This window comes from Sphaerodactylus townsendi, linkage group LG01 (genome assembly GCF_021028975.2).
Source record: "Sphaerodactylus townsendi isolate TG3544 linkage group LG01, MPM_Stown_v2.3, whole genome shotgun sequence".
NCBI lineage: Eukaryota > Metazoa > Chordata > Lepidosauria > Squamata > Sphaerodactylidae > Sphaerodactylus > Sphaerodactylus townsendi.
In genome coordinates this window covers 148,471,453-148,488,506 of record NC_059425.1, presented here as the reverse complement: position 1 = coordinate 148,488,506, position 17,054 = coordinate 148,471,453, and the positions used below count along the sequence as shown (strand labels likewise).

At 40.9% G+C, this 17,054-nt stretch overlaps 1 protein-coding gene across 22 annotated transcripts in view; it reads right to left on the bottom strand.

The window, feature by feature from the left end:
- DST (dystonin) overlaps positions 1–17,054 on the bottom strand; it is a 356,441-nt gene that overhangs the window by 43,013 nt on the left and 296,374 nt on the right. For all 22 annotated transcript variants that reach the window (XM_048496838.1, XM_048496737.1, XM_048496783.1 and 19 more), the window contains 8 exons: positions 16,857–16,979; positions 15,542–15,643; positions 12,208–12,309; positions 7,809–7,982; positions 5,333–5,488; positions 2,367–2,564; positions 1,654–1,782; positions 512–682 (listed from right to left, as the gene is read on the bottom strand). In XM_048496838.1, the coding sequence (XP_048352795.1) occupies positions 512–682; positions 1,654–1,782; positions 2,367–2,564; positions 5,333–5,488; positions 7,809–7,982; positions 12,208–12,309; positions 15,542–15,643; positions 16,857–16,979 (1,155 nt within the window). The remainder of the gene's footprint in view (positions 1–511; positions 683–1,653; positions 1,783–2,366; positions 2,565–5,332; positions 5,489–7,808; positions 7,983–12,207; positions 12,310–15,541; positions 15,644–16,856; positions 16,980–17,054) is intronic.

Here is a 17,054-nt window from a genome sequence, read left to right as displayed (position 1 = left end):
CTGCAGCAGGATGTGATTTATAGCTTGAACTCAGAAGAAACTCTCTAGCTATGTTTGGAACAATTTTTTTTAAAAAAAGGAAAGTATCATCTCATGGAAACCTATGGCTAAACATGAGTGTGACGCCTCTGCTGCAGAATGAGGTAGTCCTCCCAGAGGATGCAATAGAGGCCTCATCAGCTGAAACTTTAATAAACTGCTACATTCAAAATGCTAGTAATAAAATTAATCCATCAGTTCCAGGCTGACAAGATGACAGACTGGGCAGGATTACAAGGCTTTATTCAGTCTTAAATTAGTGACCTCTGCATTGCAATAGGAGACACAACAGTCGCTGGTCTATCACTATACATTTTTATTGAGCTATATGGATTTTTGGCATGTGACATCATTTATTGCTTGGACAGTGTGGAACTGAACAATGCTAAGGCTATTTTATACCTAAAACAATCCAACTAAAAGGTTCCTAAACACATTTCAGAAATGTTCTCGTGTGTAAATTGCAACATACTTTTCTTTCGCTGAGCTTTGCCTCTACTGATTCCCATTTTTCTTTGAGGTTATTTATGTCTTGCTCAACATTCGTTTCGACAGACTCTGGGCATCTTGCAAGCATCTGTAGGCCTTTATCCATCAGGCATTTGTATGTCTCTTCTTTGGCTTCAAAGGCAGAACAGAGTTCCTAAACAAGGAGAGAAAACACTTCAAAACATGAATACACAAACGATTGTGCTCTAAAAGTTATCCTCAAAAAGGTTCACATTTCATTTATAACGTGCAACAGGGATGTGTAATTAGCTACATCTTTCCAACTCAGGATTGATGTCATCGGAATAAAAACTTCTGCATAAACACCAGGCATTGTGCAGGTACAGCAGATGACATGGGATTTCCTGAAGATGTCTGTCTACATGCTTACTGCTTTATTTATATTTGCAGTGCACTCTTGGACTTCCCCATACTCTATGGCTGTAAAGGCTTAATAATCCACATTTTAGATCACACTGCCTTCCTTCAAGCAAGCCCTCTTCTGAAATTCTAGGTTCTGAGACTGCAGTCTGCAACCAAGAGACATCCAAGTGCCATTTCCTTGAACACATGCTTATTCACTGGATCTTCTTCCTTCCATTACTATGTTAAATGAAACGTTTATGGTTTAGCAGGGGGTCCTCTGAAAGGAGAGATGGCTCGTTATGCCTCGGGCATGCATTAGTCATACAGTCGTGGCTAACGGCTTTAACGCTTAAAACTGTGGCCAAAATATGAGTCATGAAAAACAAAAGGACAATGGGGAAAATGTAGTCATTCTGGCCACTCAGGCTATCTTTTCTTTTAAAAACCAAATCGTTTTGTTGGTATGAAGCTAAAACACACAACTTCTATACTTGGAAGCCCTGGGTAAAATAAAGATCATTTGAGGTAAGGAAGAGGGACACAAAGAATGCAAATTACACAGCACATTTCCCTCTAAGTGAAACAATGCTGAGGACTGCTCAGCAGCACTTATGTACGCATGGCAATTTACAAAGGAGTTCCCTCATTTAATGATGTTACAGACATCTTACTGTATAAAGCTTGCCAGAATTATACAACAAATGGCCACAGAGGTTTTGCTTCCAAACTGGGACCATCTGCAAATAGTAAGACCCTTACCAGATGGGTATTGAGCTGCTCTCTTGCAGTTTCTGGTAAACCACCAAGAGGCTTTGATGCCAAAAGCTGACGCTCAGTTTCGGTCAGCCATTGTTGCAGATCTTCAACTTCACCATGGTAACCTTGTGCCTAAAGTGAGACATCATAGCACTTAGGAACATATTTCAGTACTCAAAACTGCTTCATCAGCTAAGAGGCAATTGAACTTGGCACATTAAATCAGACTTTAATAATAACAATTTTTAAAAAGGAAAATGCAATGAGAGACACCCCCCGGGTTCTACTGAAAATTCTTGTACACTTTACAACTGTGACTGGATCATGACCCAATTAAACATTTGGAATACCAAAACCTCAGAAAAATTAACCTACACAACCTCAGAAAAATTGACCTACACAGTTAAAATTGCTGAAAAGAAAAGTATGGTACAATTCAACAGAGGAACAAGTTGTTACATAAGCAGAAATGCATGCAGTCCAGGATACTCCACAATACTTGTCCTATAGTTTGATCCTTCACACTATTATAATACACTAAGAACACAATCCAGCCTAAGTGAAGCATTTCGGAGTCCAACAGATGAACACAAGTTCAGCAGTCTCTCACTGGAATCAGTTAGCCTTTGAAGCATTTAATGTCGGTTGGGTGACATCCGAATGCATTTAATCAATACAAGCAGGTCTTTTATTACTGTTCAGATTCTCCTACATACCTGGATCAAAGCATTGTCCAGCTGTTGTTTCCTTTTTTCTGTTTTCTCCCAGACATTTTGCCAACGTTGATTGAGAAGTTCCAACTTGCTCTGGAGATTGCTTGCTTCTTCAACAGCACTTGACTGAATCAGATCATTCCCTGCTTTTTTAACTGCCTCTACTGTGGACTGGTGAGCTAAGACATCGTTTTGAAGCACCTGCAATCAAAACATGTCATGCCTTGTTTGTACATATCACCAATTTCATTTGGTTGTCGCAAGCTGCATGATCATTTTTGTACAATGCTGCCGACAGCCAGAACTAGTACAAGCATGCTTAAGGGAACGAAACTCCCACCATCAAGACTGTGCAACGCCAGGTTACTACTGCAACATTATTACATGTGTCTGATGTATTGTATTTGTAAAATGCCCAGTAGTCTAATTAGGCCACTAATCACTGGGGACTTCAGAAAATGTACTGGTGGTTTATTTCAATCCTCCAACAGCTTCAAAAAGACTGCTTTTGTTGCAGGAATTCCTTTAAAATACATCACAGGGACGCAGTTCTGGTTGAGAGAATGGTGGTTCGACGGGTGGAGGGTGTCCGGCCTTTCTCCCCACACTATTTTTTCCAACTTGAATTGGTACCAGAAAGGGCCATGCTAGTAAATAATATTGCGATGCTTCAGAATGGAAAAGTGGTGTGGGGAAGGCAGGATTTCCTCCTACCCCTGCACTGTGGTGATCTGACCAGAATCAGGCCTGCAGTGCAGTTTAAAGGAGTTCCAATCTCTAGTTTGGCTCTAAGCCCCCCCCACCCCACCCCTGCCTTATGAAGGTGGCTATGAGAAGCTGAGTCTTCTCTGGGTAGCACCTCATTTATAGAACTTCCTTTTCACACCCATCTGTTTTGTATCAACTCTAATACATCTTTAAGGGCCAGATTAAAACTCTGTTACCACCTTGGTATTTGGTAGTATTTAAATTCTGATTTCTGGGCAGTTGCGCACACTGTGCTTGCTGCATGATGGGGGCAAAGGTCAGTCAAAGCAAGATTTCTTGTATGAACCTGTTTCCTTAAGCCCTGCTTTCACTTCGCATTCTTTCCACAGCAAGCAAGACCACTTTTAGCATGACTTTTAATTTGCTTTGCCACCAGAGTGGGGAAATTTGCCAGCCTTCCTTCACACCACTTGCATGCCTTCCCCTCACCCCCCCTTTCCATGTGGCCTGCTGCTTCTAATAACAGAAAGGAAGCTCACTAACACAAGATCAATCTCTAATTCTCTTGATATTTCAAGATATTGATGTAAAGAGAGCTTGGAAATAACAAGCCTCTGTTCTCCTATGGCAGCAGCATCAGCAGCAGTAAGTGTTGTGTGGAAGGGAGGGGAGGGGGGGAGAGAATATCTGCTTTAGGACTTCTACAGCATCCTGTGGTCCAGGGAGTTGCTTTGCCCTTGGCGGGAAGGAGGATTACTTTTGGAACAGTAATATCAACATATGTGCAGCTTACAGGGCTAAGCTGGCAATCTTGACTACCAGGTGTAATGAGATCTGTGCTTTAAGAATCACGTGATAGCCGGAGTTAAGAAAGCTAGGCCTGGAGAACTCTCTGCAAAAAAACTCCAGGGAAAAGAGGAAAGCCTTTTCCACACTTGAAGCATAAATAGAAGAGTTTGGATTTATATCCTCCCTTTCTCTCCTGTAAGGAGACTCAAAGGGGTTTATAATCTCTTTTCCCTTCCCCCCTCACAACAAACACCCTGTGAGGTACGTGGGGCTGAGAGAGCTCCAAAGAACTGTGACTTGCCCAAGGTCACCCAGCTGTGTTGGAGTGCACAAGCTAATCTACTTCACCAGACAAGCCTCCACAGCAAAAGTGGCAGAGTGGGGAATCAAACCCGGTTCCACAGATTAGAGTGCACCTGCTCTTAACCATTACACCATGCTGGCTCTCATGCAGAATAATGCACTTTCAATCCTCTTTCACAATTGTTTGCAAGTGGATTTTGCCATTCCACAGAGTAAAATCCAGCTGCAAGGTGCATTGAAAGTGGATTGAAAGTACATTAATCTGCACGCATGTAAACAAAGAAACATAAGGAGGGCCTTCTGCAAACCCACTGCGTAAAGAAGCGTCCTGAGGTAAGTGTTCCATGCGTAATGGGCCTCTGACTACTTTTTAAAAAACCTGCTGGGATTATTTGTTGCTGTTCTAGGCAGCACTGATTATTTTGTATTGTTTTAAAAGATGTTGTAAGACATCTAGAAAACTTTACTTAGTAAGCAGCTGTGTGGGAGTACATATCCACCCATCCATCTATTTGTCTGTCATCTCTATTTATGAGAGAGAGGGAACACAATCTCTGAATAATATTTCCATCACAGCACACTGCTGAACTTCTGTTACAATTCATGTATGGAGAAAACCTTTATTATTTTTCATTGTTTTAAATTTAATTTCAAACAATTTGAAAAAAGTGAAAGTCCTTTTACAGAAACAGATGTGATGTTTCCTTTCCAACTATGATCTTTTATGACGATGACCTGTGCTTGCCAACTTATTGATGTTTGGAATGATCAAAGTGGAAGTTCTACTCTGTGATCTCTCTCTCTCTCTCTCTTTCTCTCTCTCTCTCTCTCATGGAAGACTGGATGAGCAGGAAATACATAACAGCATGTGTTTGCTGAACTCTTTCTGTACCTGCAGTTCATTTATTACGCTGAGATATTTGAGCTCTGCTTTGCCAAGACATTTTTCTTTAAATCAACAAGAGTGTCTGAGTCATTTAGGACCGAAGAATTTAAAGGAAGGAAGGAGTTGTATCTTGGCGTTGGCTATCAAGTTTCGTAAATGAACATGGATTCCAGTTTGTGTTCTTACAACTAAGTACTTTTAGAGTATGACATGGTAAATATTAAGGTCATAAAAGATCAAAACAAGTTTAAATTGGTAAACCCCGGACTGCTCAGTTACATACATGATGTTTGGCCAGTTCAATTTCAATAGCCTTGGGGTCACCACCCACAGGTTTCTGTTCATTCAGCAGGTCTTCAGTATGTGTCAGCCATGTCAGCAACTCATCCAGGGCATGCTGGAACTGTCCCAGAGCTAATAAAGCACCCTCCAGCTTATGCTGTACAAAAAAAAATTAAAATGATACTGTTACACAATATAGAGTTCCAACTGGCTTCAGAATTTCCTTCACCCAATGACTGGAATTAGAGAATATCACCAGCATATAATGGCTGTTAACCTGAAAGGGACATAAGCAGGAAAAACATAAGCAGCTTAGATTTCGCATTGTGATAATTTTTAGAACTCTATCCTTAAATCCTTAAATGGTTTGTACTTGTAACAGAGGTGTACCTAGGCAAACTGGAGCCCTGGGCAAAACCTGAGTTTGATGCCCCCCATGGGCGGCCCCCTCCCCCACCGTGACCAAACAATGATTTTTTCCACCAGGTCTTTTCAAAGTCACCGTCACATTATAGAACATGCCCCAACTCACAAATCTGAACACAGCAATGGGCCATGCCACACAGCAGAAATAATTTTTGGAAAACATTTTCAAAATGCTTTCAAAATGTTTTATTACTGCTATGAAAACATTTTATGGTGTTGTATCCAGTCCCTCCAATTTGGGGAAACAGCATCATTTCCAATGGTGTTTAAACTAGGGAGCCCAGATTCTCCTTTTAAATCCACCTTCAAGGGAGAATCTGGGGTCCCCAGTTTAAACAACATTGAAAATGATGCTATTTTGGGGTGGATTCAGGGGATCCAAAGTTTGGTTCAGGGGATCCAAAGTTATGGACCCTCAAAGGTGTAGCCCCCATCTCCTATTAGCTCCCATTGGAAACAATGGGGGATGGGGGCACTCCCTTTGGGAGTCCATAACTTTGGACTCCCTAAACCAAAACTCACCAAACCCGGGTCATATCATCAGGAGAGTCTCCCAAAAAATCCCTGAAATTTTGGTGCTGCTAGCCTAAAATCTGCACCCCCTGCAGGCCAAAAACGGAAAAAACACTGAAAATACAAAATCCCCCACAAACGAACCTGAAATTTTGTCGCCCACCATAAGGTGGAGCCCTGGTCAGATGCCCACTTTGCCCAATGGGAGGAACGCCTCTGACCTGTAAGCTTCGTTCTATCAACACAACAAACCTTCTGTTTGTAACATCCTGGAGATACAGGTTATTCAGAGAGACTGTGACCATGTCTGATCAACGAGTATTATCATTGAACTGGGGTATGAAATTGCATTGTCAACAACAAAACCCAACTATTATTCTCTGATGCTGGGCTTATGACGGGGCAGCATACCTGGCTTCCATGAGCAGCAGAAACACAACAGGCACCTTAAGTGTTTTTTCATTAGAATTGGCACAGTCCACACAGGCTTCCTCACAAGCACAGTTCCCTTCACCCATCTGCTTTAACCCCTTCAAAAGTTCCATTCATATAGCCAATCTGCTGGATCTGAACCAGCAGTAAGAGGAGGATTAAAGCTCTCTACCCAGTACCATGGCAGTGATACAAGAAGACAGGACATAGCTACTATTCAGCATTTTAAAACAGCAGAACTGTTCATAGGGAGGCACATGTAGTTTGGTGGATGACATTTGTTCACTTTCGTTTCAAGTTATCTTTTCACAGAATAATCGAGTTAGAAAGGGGCCTTAACAGACATTCTATTCCAACATCCTGTTCAGTGAATGAAATTCAAACTAGACAATTCCCAACAGATGGCTGCCTAACCTCCGCCTGGTTCCATTGCAAAACTGCTCTTACCATTAGGAAGTTTCCCCTAATGTTCAACTGTACCTTAAGCTCATAAGATCTAATCTTGCTCTCTGAAGCAGCATGGTGAAAAAGTCATTTCTATGTGACAGCTCTTGAATTGAATTTATTACAGCCATAGACCAGTATTATATGTACTGAAAGTGATTTGAAAAATTTATCAAAAAACTTTATATTTCTGAAAATACAGCTGTTTAGATTTTTGAACCATGCAGTCCATTCTCCCCCTCAGTCTACTCTTCCCTAGGGTAAACATGACCATCTTTGTTTCCCTCTTCTTTGAACTTTCTACATCTTTCTAAAAATGTGGCACACAGAGCTGGACACAGCAGTCCAGATGGGGCCTGACTAGCACAAAACCTCTCGTGCATTAGCTAATACCTCTGAATCATATGATTCCTTTCTATTAAGTTGGAACCAATGAATCTCCTTTGCAAAGTCTTCCTTCAAGGGAAATACTACTTTCTCCAATTAAAAAAACACACTTTTTGTCCGACAGAGGAAGGTTTCATCTGATGAAGAAGAGTCTTTATTGAAGGAAGTCTTCCTCTGCTGAAAGATGACCAAGCTGGAAACCATGTACTATTATTATTTTTAGTTATTTGCATCACACTTGGCTTGTGTTATGGTTTATGGAAGTTTTCATTTACCTGGCGGGTAACAATTTTGGTTTCCAAAGTTTCCCATAGCAACTTGAGTTCAGATAAGGGCTCTTGTACAGTCTGCTTGTCACTGTCATCAGTCACTTTTTTCAACAACAGCTCTGCTTGATGGTTCAGTCGTTCCATTTCTATCTGTTGCTGATACGCTTCTGTCTTAAATTGCTGTTGAAACAGAAGGTCACAGAGGTCAAAGGGAAATATTTCAAACAGGTGCCATTGCACCCCAGACTTTGATAATGGATCAATATGCATTTCTGAATTGAAATTACATCCATAAATTACTCTTGCATCTGTACTCGCCTACTTTTTGAATGTAGAAAAATAAAAATAATCTTAAAGGAGTTTAATCTTCAAAAGATTTATTTGTGTTTGTATGCGTGTACACTTTTTCTGAGTGCTTTTTATTTAAATTACTTCTATCCCACATTTCTCCATAAAAACTTAAGACACCTTATAAAAATGAAAATTCATAAAAACAGACAAAAAGCCAAAAACTAAAAGCTACAGTTTTTCAAAAACAAAAAAAAACCTCTTTAAAGTTAACCCTTGCGCAACTTCTGAAACTGTAACCAAGTACAAACCTTCATCACATGTTATAGAATGAAATTCTACAACATAAGAGCTACCACAGAAAAGGACCATGGAACAGTGGAACCTGTTTTATCCCATGATTATTTGGTGGCTGACATAATACACACAACCAGTGCCTGCCCTGTAAACATGCTTTAACATTTAGCTCACATTGGGTCTCGTGTTATCTACATAACCGACAGATTGGTGCAAGGTGTTCTACAGGAATGAGCACCTGTAGTTTCCCTGGCTTCCACATACTGTAACACAAAACCCATGATCTCAGCATACTCCTTACCTAGAGTACCTTATATCTAATTCATAGTACAGTCATTTTATTACAGTCAAAGACCAGAAAATTCTCTACAAATTCACTCAAATTTGCAGTTCTCAGCATAAATTGAAAAACATATAACAAATACTACAATCAGTGCCTATACCTAAATTATTCCACTTATTCATTCCAATTTCTTAACATTAAAATAAAACTCTCACATTAAAATTATCCATACATGGGCTTCAGAGGCGTATCTAGGCAAGCTGGAGTCCGTGGACAAAACCTGAATTTGGCACACACACACACCCTGTATGGGCGGCCACCCTCCCCCACCACGACCAAACAATGATTTTTTTGCACCAGCTCACAAAACACCTCCCACCCCCAGCAAAACATACATGGCTCTCTCCCCACCAACTATTTCCTAATTTTGTCCTCACACCAGCCCTATGAGGTAGGTCGTTAGCCTGAGAAACAGCTCCAAGCCAGTGCAAGTGGGCATTAAGCATGTATCTCTCACAAATCACCCCCAGCAAAACATTTACCAAACAAATGTCAGCATCATCTCTCAAAAACTCCTCCAGTGGAATCCACCCCCAAACAGCATCACTTTCAATGGTGTTTAAACTAGGGAGTCCAGATGCTTCTTTTAAATCCACCTTAAAGGGAGAATCTGGGGTCCCCAGTTAAAACAACATTAAAAACAATGCTGTTTTGGGGTGGATTTTCCCCCACCCTGAAACAGCATCACTTTCAATGTTTAAACCGTGTACCTCACATTCTCTCTTTAAGTCCATGCTGAAGGGGGTGGATTTAAAAGGAGAATCTGGGGAAATTTGGAGGGTGCCTGCTATCAGGGGTGCAATTGTTAAGCTAGCAGCACCAAAATTTCAGGGTATCTTTAGGAGACTCTCCTGATGATACCACCCAGGTTTGGTGAAGTTTGGTTCAGGGGGTCCAAAGTTATGGACCCTCAAAGGTGTAGCCCCCATCTCCTATTAGCTCCCATTGGAAACAATGGGGGATTGGAGCACCCCTTTTGGGAGTCCATAACTTTGGACCCCCTGAACCAAACCTCACCTAACGGTATCATCAGGAGAGTCTCGTGAAAAATCAGTGAACTTTTGGTGCTGCTAGCCTAAAAACTGTGCTCCCTGCAGGCCAAAAACTAAAATAAACTAAAAAATACAAAAAACTCACAAATGAACCTGAATTTTTTGCGCACTCCACTAGGGGGCGCCCGGGGACATGGGGTACCCCATATTCCCTAAGCAAATACGCCACTGGTGGGCTTACCTCATATTAAATTACAGCCCATCTACACTCCCATTTATTCAATGCTAGATCTGAAAAATGATTATGATTATGAACCAGTCTTTTGCGTGTGTGTGTGTGTGTGTGTGTGTGTGTGTGTGTGTGTATACATACATTTTTCAGATAGTCCCTAAGGTTGTTTAATATTGGGTCTAACGCCTTAGCTCTTATTTCTCTGAAATGACGGCAGCAGTGAATGTGACCTTTTGTATCAATTTCTTTTAAATCGCAGGAACAGGTCCTAATTCTGAACTGGAACTTCAGTGTACAGGTGACTAACAGCCCCCTCCATGCACTGGGCACCCAGCCATCGCCCTTAAAGAGGTTTCCCGGTGGTGTTTCCTGGCGGTATGGGGAAGGCAAAAGACCTTTCCACCTCTGAGAAGCCTCAAAGGGCCATATCACACTTATGCCAGCCAAAAGACTGGCCTAAGTGCAAGCTGCGGCCTGCCAACACAATACTGACACAGACCAAGAGGAAGCCAACTAATATTGGCTCCTCCCACCCCCAGCCCATCCCTGCTACACCAGCAGCAGCACCACGTCTGACTGTCAGGGGAGGATGGTAGCTGCACGGAAGCAGTTTCACTCCTTTGCTGGTGTAAGTGCCCTGGAGAGGGCAAATCCACTGGTGTGGCTGCCCTGCCACTCCAAGTGGCAGATTCACCTCCCCTCCTTTGGCCAGAGCTATAAATCTGCACATAGGCATCAAGTATAGAATAGGGGGATGCTTGTACAAATCTGTGTCAGCCCCCAAGTTTGCACAAACATCACAAAACATAAACATAAAAATTTTAGTTATGGGTATAGAAACTAAGATTTACAAAGCTATATCTCAGGATCTTGGTTGCTATTTTGAGGGAACAAAAGGGAATGGAAGTTGCTGCTGCATAATCCCGGCAGGCAGAAGTGGGAAACACTGCAAGTGGGTGGGCTGACTGGTGAGACGGTGGCCTAGAGTGTGGGTGTTGGGTGGTATTTCTCCATGAGTCTTGTAGGTCTCTCATGTGTTCTTTCATAATTTAGTAAATTATCACATGTAAGGAGGGGAGATGCCAACAGGCCTGCTTTTACTATGACATTGATGCAGGTTGAAGAAAAGATAAATGTGGGTTTATTTACTTTCAGGAGCTTCCAACAGCAGTAGATGATATAATATATTGTATTGAGGAGTAAAAACACTCAAAGATACATAAAACTGCCTTGTTCTGAATCAGACCATTGATTCATCAAGGTCAACGCTGTCTACTTGACTGGCAGTGGCTTTCAGGATCCTGAGCAGTGGCCTTTCATATCAACTACTGTCGTTTTAACTGGAAATGCTGGGATTGAAGGAACGCTTCTTCAGAAGATGCCAAACACTTCTTCAGAAAACGGTTAAATTGGCAGGCATATGGACTCAAACCAATAACAGATGTGGTATCTAGTAAGGGTACATAGAGGGAAGCAAAAAAATCCCTTTGAGGGCTTGGAAACTTGTTGAAGTCCTAAAGGAGAGGGACAAACACTTCTGTTTACTCTCAGGGAAACCTGGGAATGACCAGATAAACATGCATCCAACCACCACTACACTCTTTGAAGCTTGTCTCATGTGGCCAAATTCATTACATCCCTTCCTGCATAGCCAGTGAGTGCTCCCATTTTTATTTCAATTCTGAAACTCTGTTGAAAGACAGGGCTTCCTACTCATAGTAATATTTTGTCTTCCTCTGTTTTTGTATTCAAGAATAGAGCTAGATTGGGTTATCTAGTCTAATCCTATGCCCTACAACAGGATATCCTATATCATCTCTGCTTCCTGTGTAAAACTCACAGCTATATCCAGGTATTATAAACTGAATGAGTCATATTTCCATTCCAAATTTGCTTTTCAGGTTGGCTGGGGATTTTTGCTGCATAACCTCGAAGGTTCTAGTGGAAATGAAGCAATTGTTGAATATTTCGGAATAATCCATGGTATCAAGAATGATGGACTTGGCAGGAACTTGCACACATTTTGAAATAGAAGTTGTGTCATAAAAGTAATTGATGCAGTGGAAAAAATGGAGCTTATATTATATTATATTTTTAAAGGAAAAATGTACATCATTCTTTTCAGACTTAAAAGGACTGTTTTAAAATGGAATGTTCATACAAAAATGACTTACGTTTTGCTGCAGAGTGAGTGCAGTGGTTTTAGATGCCAACCCACACAGAAAGATTGAAAAAAATGTTAATATTTTATACCTTCAGTTCTTCTGTTTGCTGTTTCACAGTCTCTAGGTCAGTCCCAACTGGTGACATTGACGATAACTTACTGCCAGCAATATCCACCCAGTCAAATAAAGCCTGGAAAATAATAGGTTAAATTAAAATCACATAATTTTGTTTAATAGTAGATAAAATAATACTGCAGCAATGTACTGGTATAATGTTTGATACAGAGAATGGAGGGAAGGAGTGCTCCCTCCCCCTTCATCATGTGATCGTTTGGGTGGGAAAAGTTCAGATGAAGGGGAAGGGGAGTACTCCAGTTGTAGATTCTTCCAGAAGCTTTAGAATCTAAACTCTGTGGCTGGCCTGCACATATGCTGTCCCATGTGGGACTACACAGAAGCCACGAAGATGAACTTCTAGAAGTACGATGATCTCCAGACTACAGTGATCAGTTCCTTTGGAGAAAATGGCAGCTTTAGATTATTACTTCTGTGGCATACCACAGGCACCACCCCGAGTTTTCAGGAATTTCCCAGACTGGAGGTGACAACCCTACACCAAAGAAGAGGGGCAGAGGATCCATGCACCAGGAATTAGCTCTGCTGTTTTCTTGGGCTTCCTGATAGAGGAGCAGTGGTAGGGAGGGGCTAGCATAAGATGGCCTATCTAGGGAGGGCCGGAGGCCGGACAAGGAGAATGATAGCATCCCAGCTCTGGGGCAAAAGAACCAAGGCCACGGAGAAGAGGAGTAATCAGGTGCCCCACCCCTCCCCCTTTCTGACTTGAGGACTTGTGGGCCCTTCTGCCAAGACTATGTACATTTTGTAAGTTTAAAAGTAAAGGTTTGGAGAGGTACAACACTATAAATGTCATAAACTGGAACTGGATCTCTTTCAATATTTGGTCTTCTCTAAAATTGCTCAACTTTGGAAAAGGTCATTGACTGTTCCACTGTGTTCAAAAGCTACATTATTGAGACATTTCAAGGATGTCATGTTGGCTGACTGATCCACAAATGTAAATAGTACAAAAAATGGAAACATGAGGGTGAATTATAGAGTGATAACTTGGAAAAGTTTGGAATGAGGCAGCTTATTAAACTGGCCTGTTACACAAGTCCAAAAAACAGTATTTACATTTTTTTTCCGTTTTTGGCCACCAAGTCACATCTGACTTATGGCAACACCATAGGGTTTTCAAGGCAAGAGATATTCAGAGATGGTTTGCCATTGCGTGCCTACACATCACTTTGGTATTCCTGGGAGGTCTCACATCCAAGTATGAGCCAGGGTCAGGGCTGAGAGCATGTAATTGGCTCAAGGTCACCCAGAAAGCTTCCATGGCATGAGGGGGGATTTGAACCTAGGTTTCCCAGTTCCTATTCCAACAGCTTAACCACTACACCAAGCTGGTTCCCTAGTATTTAGATAAATTTGTAGAAATACAGTTTCCAAATTTATGAATTTGTGTAATAAAAAATATAAGAAGGAGCAACCACATGTATTATTTTCTTACTATTTTATGATATTTAAAGCTACTATGAAAACTGAGCTTAAAATCTGTGGAAAAAAGCATAATCTTATTGGAAAAAATAAATCTTGGAATGTTCTCTAAGTAATTTTTTAAAAGAGACATGGAGTACTTAGTTTCATAATGGAGGAGATTTGTAAATTTAGACAAATGAACTTTAAAATGTTGGGGTTTTGCTTCATTTAATTTCAACCTTTTGAAAAATGTACTGCGAAATAGATTGATCCCATTACTCACCCAGTGTACCTGAACAATAACTTTAACATATTAATGGATAGTCAGGAAGTTGCTATAAAATTATTCTACTGGAGGCAAAGTTCATGACAACCAACACGGCACATTGCAATATTAAAATACACCAACTCCAACTGGATCTTTGGTCCAGAGCACAACACATAGGACATAACTGTGAATATTTCTGTCAATCAGTTCCTCATCATCATCTAACATTTTGTCTTAAGAAATAACAGTATCACAGAAATACATTTCAATTTGGCTCCTCACCTATGATCATTGACAGATTATCTTACTTATGGTCAGAACAGGTATTTTATTGTTATTCACAAAAATACACTATTTAACTGAAGGTAAGAATATATTTATTTATTTATTTATTTTTATTCGATTTGATAAACCACCCTACCCCCGAAGGGCTCAGGGCGGTGTACAACAACAAATAACAAGACAATAAAACAAATCGAATAGCCCCAATTAAAACAATACAAAACCTTAAAACTATTAAAACTATAGCAGCAGTAACCTACAAAAAATGAATGATAATAAAAGGCGTCTGGGATCAAACCCCAGTGGACAAACCCTGGGCAGGAGGGGGTAGGCAGATGGTCAGATATATAGCCAGTGCGCGGGCAACAAAAGAGGGGCAACAAAAGAGGGGCGGGCTCAGCGCCCGGCCCCCCCAAAAGCCTGGTGGAACAACACAGTTTTGCAGGCCCTGCGGAACTCTCCAAGGTCCCGCAGGGCCCTAACTGCTGGAGGAATTAATTTGGCTTATTTCTGTCATGTTGAAATCAGTGAAACTTAAAAGTGCTTAGCTTTTGCTGAACCATATATAATACAACAGCTACTTTATCCTGCTATTACAGTAATAACAGTAAGGAGAAAAATTTAAGTCACAACCCTGCCAAAGTTGAAGTTATTTGAATCAGACCTTCCTCTATTTATTAATAGTTTACTTAGATTTGCAGCATCCATACGTTTTTTCCCCTAATAGAGAAAGCTACTTCATAGATATAAAAACCATGTTGCACTTACCTGTAACTGTTGTTCATCACATGGTCTTCGGTGCAGGCACACACAGGACTGCGCATGTGAAGGCCAGCCATGGAGAAGATTCACAAGCTTTTCTTCCCTAGAAACAGAGTGCCAAGGGGAGGGGTAGGGAGCACTATTTCTACAGAAGAAAATATTGTGAATCTTCCCTGGGGCAGTCCCATATGTGCCTGCACATAAGATCACAAGGATGAAATAAAAGCAGCACAATAAAATATTTGCTAAATCTAATATCAGATTAAAATGCCCAGTTCCATCACATAAAAGTCCTGCCATGTAGTGAGATACATGCTTGAGTTACCCCTGTAGTCTGGTCACATTAATATCACAATTAAGGTATTTCTAGCAGGAAAAAACCAGGAAACTCAGAAACTGCCAAAGTAAATAGTTGAGGAGGCAGCCTATACAATACATAGCAATTGGCAGTTTGATAGGTTGAAACCAACATTTTGTTTTAAGAAAATGTGATATGGTCAATGTCTACATCGCCAACAACCCACATCCTGATCAATTAGAAAAAAGCACAATTAGAAAACAGTCTTACCTGCAATCCATCTTGATACTGGACAGCAGCCTGCATGGCTTCCCCAAGCTTGTCAACACGCTCCTTCCATGCTTTATTCAAAGCATCCCAAGCAGAATTTAACTGCATTTTAAATGGAGATTCAATTGAATACCAAAGGGAAACAAATGCCATAAAATATGACTTAATCTAAAATGGAAATTAGAAATTTCTGTAACTATTGTCTACACAAAAATGTGGCAAGAGTCTTGCTAAAACCACCATTGGTTAAAAAAAAATCTAGCTACTTACTAAATAGCACTGGATATAAATTTTACAAGTTAGGCAAATGATTTTCACCTATCCAGTCCTGGTTTTGGAGCTTTATTTACCTAACTTATAGCCCAATCCAGGGGTGGGGAAATGGCATCCGGAAGTGGTCCAGGCCAATGCATTTACCCTCTTCCCCACTACCCATGCTGGCGGAAAGGACAAGGACGAAGTGTTTGGGGGCCCCACAGGGAGCACAGAGTGAGGTAGGCCAGGGCATTTCCAAGGGTGAAGCCAACTTTAGTTGGTTTCGCTTGGTCTTTTGACCGGGGAATGCCAACCTAGAGATCTTGAACCTTTTGGGCGTTATTCTGCTTAGGGTGGCATAGTTCATGCATTTTCAGATAAAAGTCACTTTCAAAACATTTATGAGCAGTAAGATGATGAACAGATCTTGGGCCAGTACAGCTCCTTTCCTTCATTTTACATGTAGGGTAATGCTGAACCAAGAAGTACTACTAGTCCATTTCCCAGTACATATTACAGAATGCAGAAAGATTGGCAAATGTGCACACCCCCTAGCCTCACTCTTGAACTTACTGCATGTACTGGTTCCAAGTAATAAATACTGGATGTTTTGCTTAGACTTCAGGATCTAGACGTCAATATATTTCGATTAGGTAGTGTTCAAAGTACTCAGGTTTTTTCCTTCTCTGAAGTGCTCAAGCTTAGTTCACTTCCGAGTTGTCGTCTGGTTTCCTAAATTACTCCTTATTAATTTGTTTTAAGAAACCTCCTGCACACACTTGCTTTCTGGGTTAATCAGTAGGAGAGGTAGGTTTGTGGTGTAGCATTAAATATTTTGATAATTCCATGTATCAGGGTAAAGGGTTGGAATGTATGCATGATAGTTTTCTTTCAAATCTGGACATTATATGACAAGTTACGGAATGAAATCTGGGTAACCTTTGCTCTTAACTGCAAAGACAGTCTTGATTTCATACCAAACACTGACCTTGTGCATCATATACCAAGATTTTTTCCTCTAAACTGCTTCAAAAAACACCAAAGGTTTTATGACGCTTACCTCATCTATGCTCTTGTTGACTAAAGGTTTGTCAGGTTCTCCACAAGCAGTTATGAGTTCAGATCCAAGGCTGACCACTGCGTCTAGTTCTTCTTGTAGCCCATCTACCTCTTCTTTGATACTCTAAAAGAAGAAGGAAAGAAGTCAAGATTCCAGTATTATCAAATTTAATAAAGTTAAGATTACCAGCCCAGAGTA